This window comes from Camellia sinensis, chromosome 12, assembly GCF_055761805.1.
Source record: "Camellia sinensis isolate YWXY chromosome 12, ASM5576180v1, whole genome shotgun sequence".
Taxonomy (NCBI): Eukaryota; Viridiplantae; Streptophyta; class Magnoliopsida; order Ericales; family Theaceae; genus Camellia; species Camellia sinensis.
In genome coordinates this window covers 105079661-105083031 of record NC_138972.1, presented here as the reverse complement: position 1 = coordinate 105083031, position 3371 = coordinate 105079661, and the positions used below count along the sequence as shown (strand labels likewise).

At 49.2% G+C, this 3371-nt stretch overlaps 1 protein-coding gene across 1 annotated transcript; it reads left to right on the top strand.

Annotated features, from left to right (window-relative positions):
• The first annotated feature begins 1962 nt into the window (after nucleotides 1-1962).
• Nucleotides 1963-3021, top strand: LOC145803789 (uncharacterized). Its single transcript, XM_082897136.1, has one exon. The coding sequence runs from the start codon at nucleotides 1963-1965 to the stop codon at nucleotides 3019-3021; it is 1059 nt and encodes a 352-aa protein (XP_082753262.1).
• Nucleotides 3022-3371: the final 350 nt, after the last annotated feature.

Below are 3371 nucleotides of genomic sequence, written 5' to 3'. Positions count from 1 at the left end.
TTTTCAGATCGATCGGAGTGAAGCACAGCTTAGGCACAAGGAGTACAAACAACGACGGATATTTACTCTCCATACAATTGTCGCCGTCTATGGAAAACTTTGACAGACAAAACCTTGTCCTCCAAGCTCGTCCGATCATCCTTAATGGCGAACAACGACGACATTCCACTATCTGCCATCGATAGCATCACTCCGGAGTCCATTCGGAGACGAGATGGTCTTCCCACCATCCCTACCATGGCTAGTCTGGAGGCTTTTCCTAGAGAGCTCCTTAGAGATGCATGAGACAAGCGCGCAAGAAGCACTGACCATTCACGAAGCCCTGACGAGCACCGGCGGTGAAGAGAGTCGCACGCTCAGCGCCTGGAGCATAAGCTGAGGGATCAAGACGCCAACATTCGAAGGATGGCGGCAGAGATGGAGACATTAAAGCAACAGGTCAAAGGGAAATGTATTGCTGGAGTGGGTAACCACAGTGAGCGCACCCAACCCATCGCTTAGGCAGCTAGAACCAATGACACGTGCTCTCCCTTTCTATCACCAGAAGTTATGGGGTTGGTGACTCTAACCCACCAACAGAGAAGTCTTGCGCGCAAGATAGCAGTTACCGTCCCTCACGTCCACCGACAACATCGAGATATTCCTACTCCGCTCGTTCGGAGGACTTGAGAGACATCTTGGAAGAGCGAGCGCGGCAACAAGAAGCGCAACGGGTGCTGGTGCTCCAGCAGTTATCCTACGAAGGTCGCGCCAGTGAAGAAGTCGTAATGCCGCCACCCTGTCCAGTTGTACATGTCCCTTTGGACAAAGACTTGGCAAGACTGAGTGCTACCCCCCTCTCCCTAGAGACAGAGACCACACTGCTTCCCTCGGGCTTTCACCAGCCCAAGTTTACACTTTACGACGAAAAATCTGACCCATACATGCACATAAGCCACTTCCAACAGGTCATGACTGGGTATAGGCGTAACGACGCTCTCATGTGCCTCATTTTCCCGTCAAGTTTGGGCAAGTTAGGCCTGAAATAGTTTGGGAGGCTACCAGAGAAAAGCATCGAACGGTGGCAGCAGTTGGCGGAAGCATTCGTGACTCGATTCAAAACCAACACCAGAACGCCAAAGGAGGTTGACCACCTCCTGAGTGACAAGATGGAGTCGGGCAACTCTCTCAAAGCATATAACGCCAAATATTGGGAAACTTTTAACGAGATCCTTGATTGCCCAACCAACCTGGTAATCATCCAATACAAGCACGGTCTCCTGGTCGGACATAGACTGAGGGACTCACTCACCATGAACCAACCAACCACCATGGAGTTGTTGATACAGCACATAAACGAGCACATCCGAGTAGAGGATGATACGACCGCGGCCACCGCGAAGGCAAATCCGGTGGCAACGGACAAAAAAGTGGCTGGAAAAGTTCACACGGTCGGATAGAAGGCAAATTGTCCAAGTGACCCCGTAAGAGAATTAGACCGTGGTCCGGATCATAGAAACCGGGGTAAAGGTCACCGCAACGACTAAGCTGATTATCCCCGTGATGCCATGGCAGATGCGGATAGAAAGTTGAACGCCCGAACAGGTATCACCACGGTTTTCAAGATCCCAATTTACCATATCCTTAGCCAAATCTGCAATAAGTTGTACGTCCAATTTTCGGCTAAGTTAGGCAATGCACGGAATGGCTTCAATCTGCAATATCGTTGCAGCTTTCATGGTAAGCGAGGGCACCATAAAGAGGATTGTTTTCCCTTGAAGCAACACTTGGAAGAGTTGGTCCCCGCTAGTCACTTAGACCGTTACATCGACGGGGGTGTCAAAGTCGCACACCATGCTCTGGCTGAGCCAAATGGTTTAGCTGCCCTAGAAGCCCCGCCAAGGAATAGTCAATGTGATCCATGGTATCATCGAGCCAGTGCGGATATACGAGCTCAGAGGTATGATTAAAAAGTTGGAACATATGAGGGAAGTCTTGTCAGTCCAGCCCACAGTCAAAAGAAACAAGACCGATGAGAAAAATGTGCTCAGCTTTTCAAGTCGGGGTCTTGAGTGCATTCAAATGCCGCACAATGATGCTATGGTAGTCCATCTTCGCATTAGGGACTTTGATGTTCAGCGCATTTTGATCGACCAAGGTAGTTCGGTCGAGATCATGTACTACAATGCCTTCAAACAGCTCAAACTAAGAGATATAGATTTGGCTTCGGCAACTTTGCCACTGGTTGGTTTCAACTCGCAACCAGAGTGGCCTATGGAAAAAATAATTCTACCCGCCAAAGCCGGATTTGTGGTCAAACAAGTAGAGTTTTGGGTGTTGAAGGTGCCCTCCATATACAATCTGATCCTAGGCAGGGGATGGCTTCACGCCATGCACGCTGTGGCGTTGACCTACCACAAAGTTATGAGGTTCTCCTCTACTACGGGGGTGATTGAAGAGATTTGGGGTGACCAGGTCAATGCCAAGCAGTGTTTCGTGGCCGTGAATGGGAGCCGAGCAGCCAAAGGCTTCGTGCAAATGATTGAAGGTCCGGAAGATCAAAGTGTCCTAGATGATGTGAGCACTATAGCCGAAAAAAAGGCCGTTGAAGATTTGATGGAGGTACGGATCAGCGAAGACAATCCAGACAAGTTCTTTCTATTGGGATCCAACTTGATCGCACAAGAACGGCTGGAGATAGTGGAGTTCTTGGTAGCGAATATTGAAGTATTTACATGGACGCCTTACGACATGCCTGGCGTTGATCCTAGCTTTATTTGCCACCAACTCAATGTCTTCCCAGATGCTCGGCCTGTCATTCAAAGAACACGGAGATCAACCTTTTATCACGCTGAGGTAGTGGCAGAGAAGCTCAAAAACTTGCTTGAAGCAAGGGCAATCCAAGAAGTGCACTACCCTCGGTGGGTTTCTAACATGGTCATGGTGCCAAAGAAGAATGAGAAATGGCGAGTCTGCGTCGATTACAAGACGGTCAATCAAGCTTGCCCTAAAGACAGTTTTCCTTTGCCCAGAATCGACTAGCTAGTGGACCTTATAGCTAGACACAACCGACTCAATTTCTTGGATGCATATTGCGGTTATCACCAGATCGCCATGCATAAGCCTGACTGGGAGATTAGCTCTTTCACAACACCGAGGGGATTGTTCTGCTACAGAGTCATGCTTTTTGGCTTGAAAAATGCCGGGGCGACCTTCCAGAGGATGGTGACCAAGATGTTCGCCCTACTACTTGGTCGCACGATGGAGGCTTACATCGATGACACATTACTTCCATGCTCACACGATCATGGTGCTGACTGAGTTCCCTTTGAAAGCCTTATTTGAGCGGGCGGACTTTTTTGGCTGAATTCTGAAATGAGCAATCGAGTTGG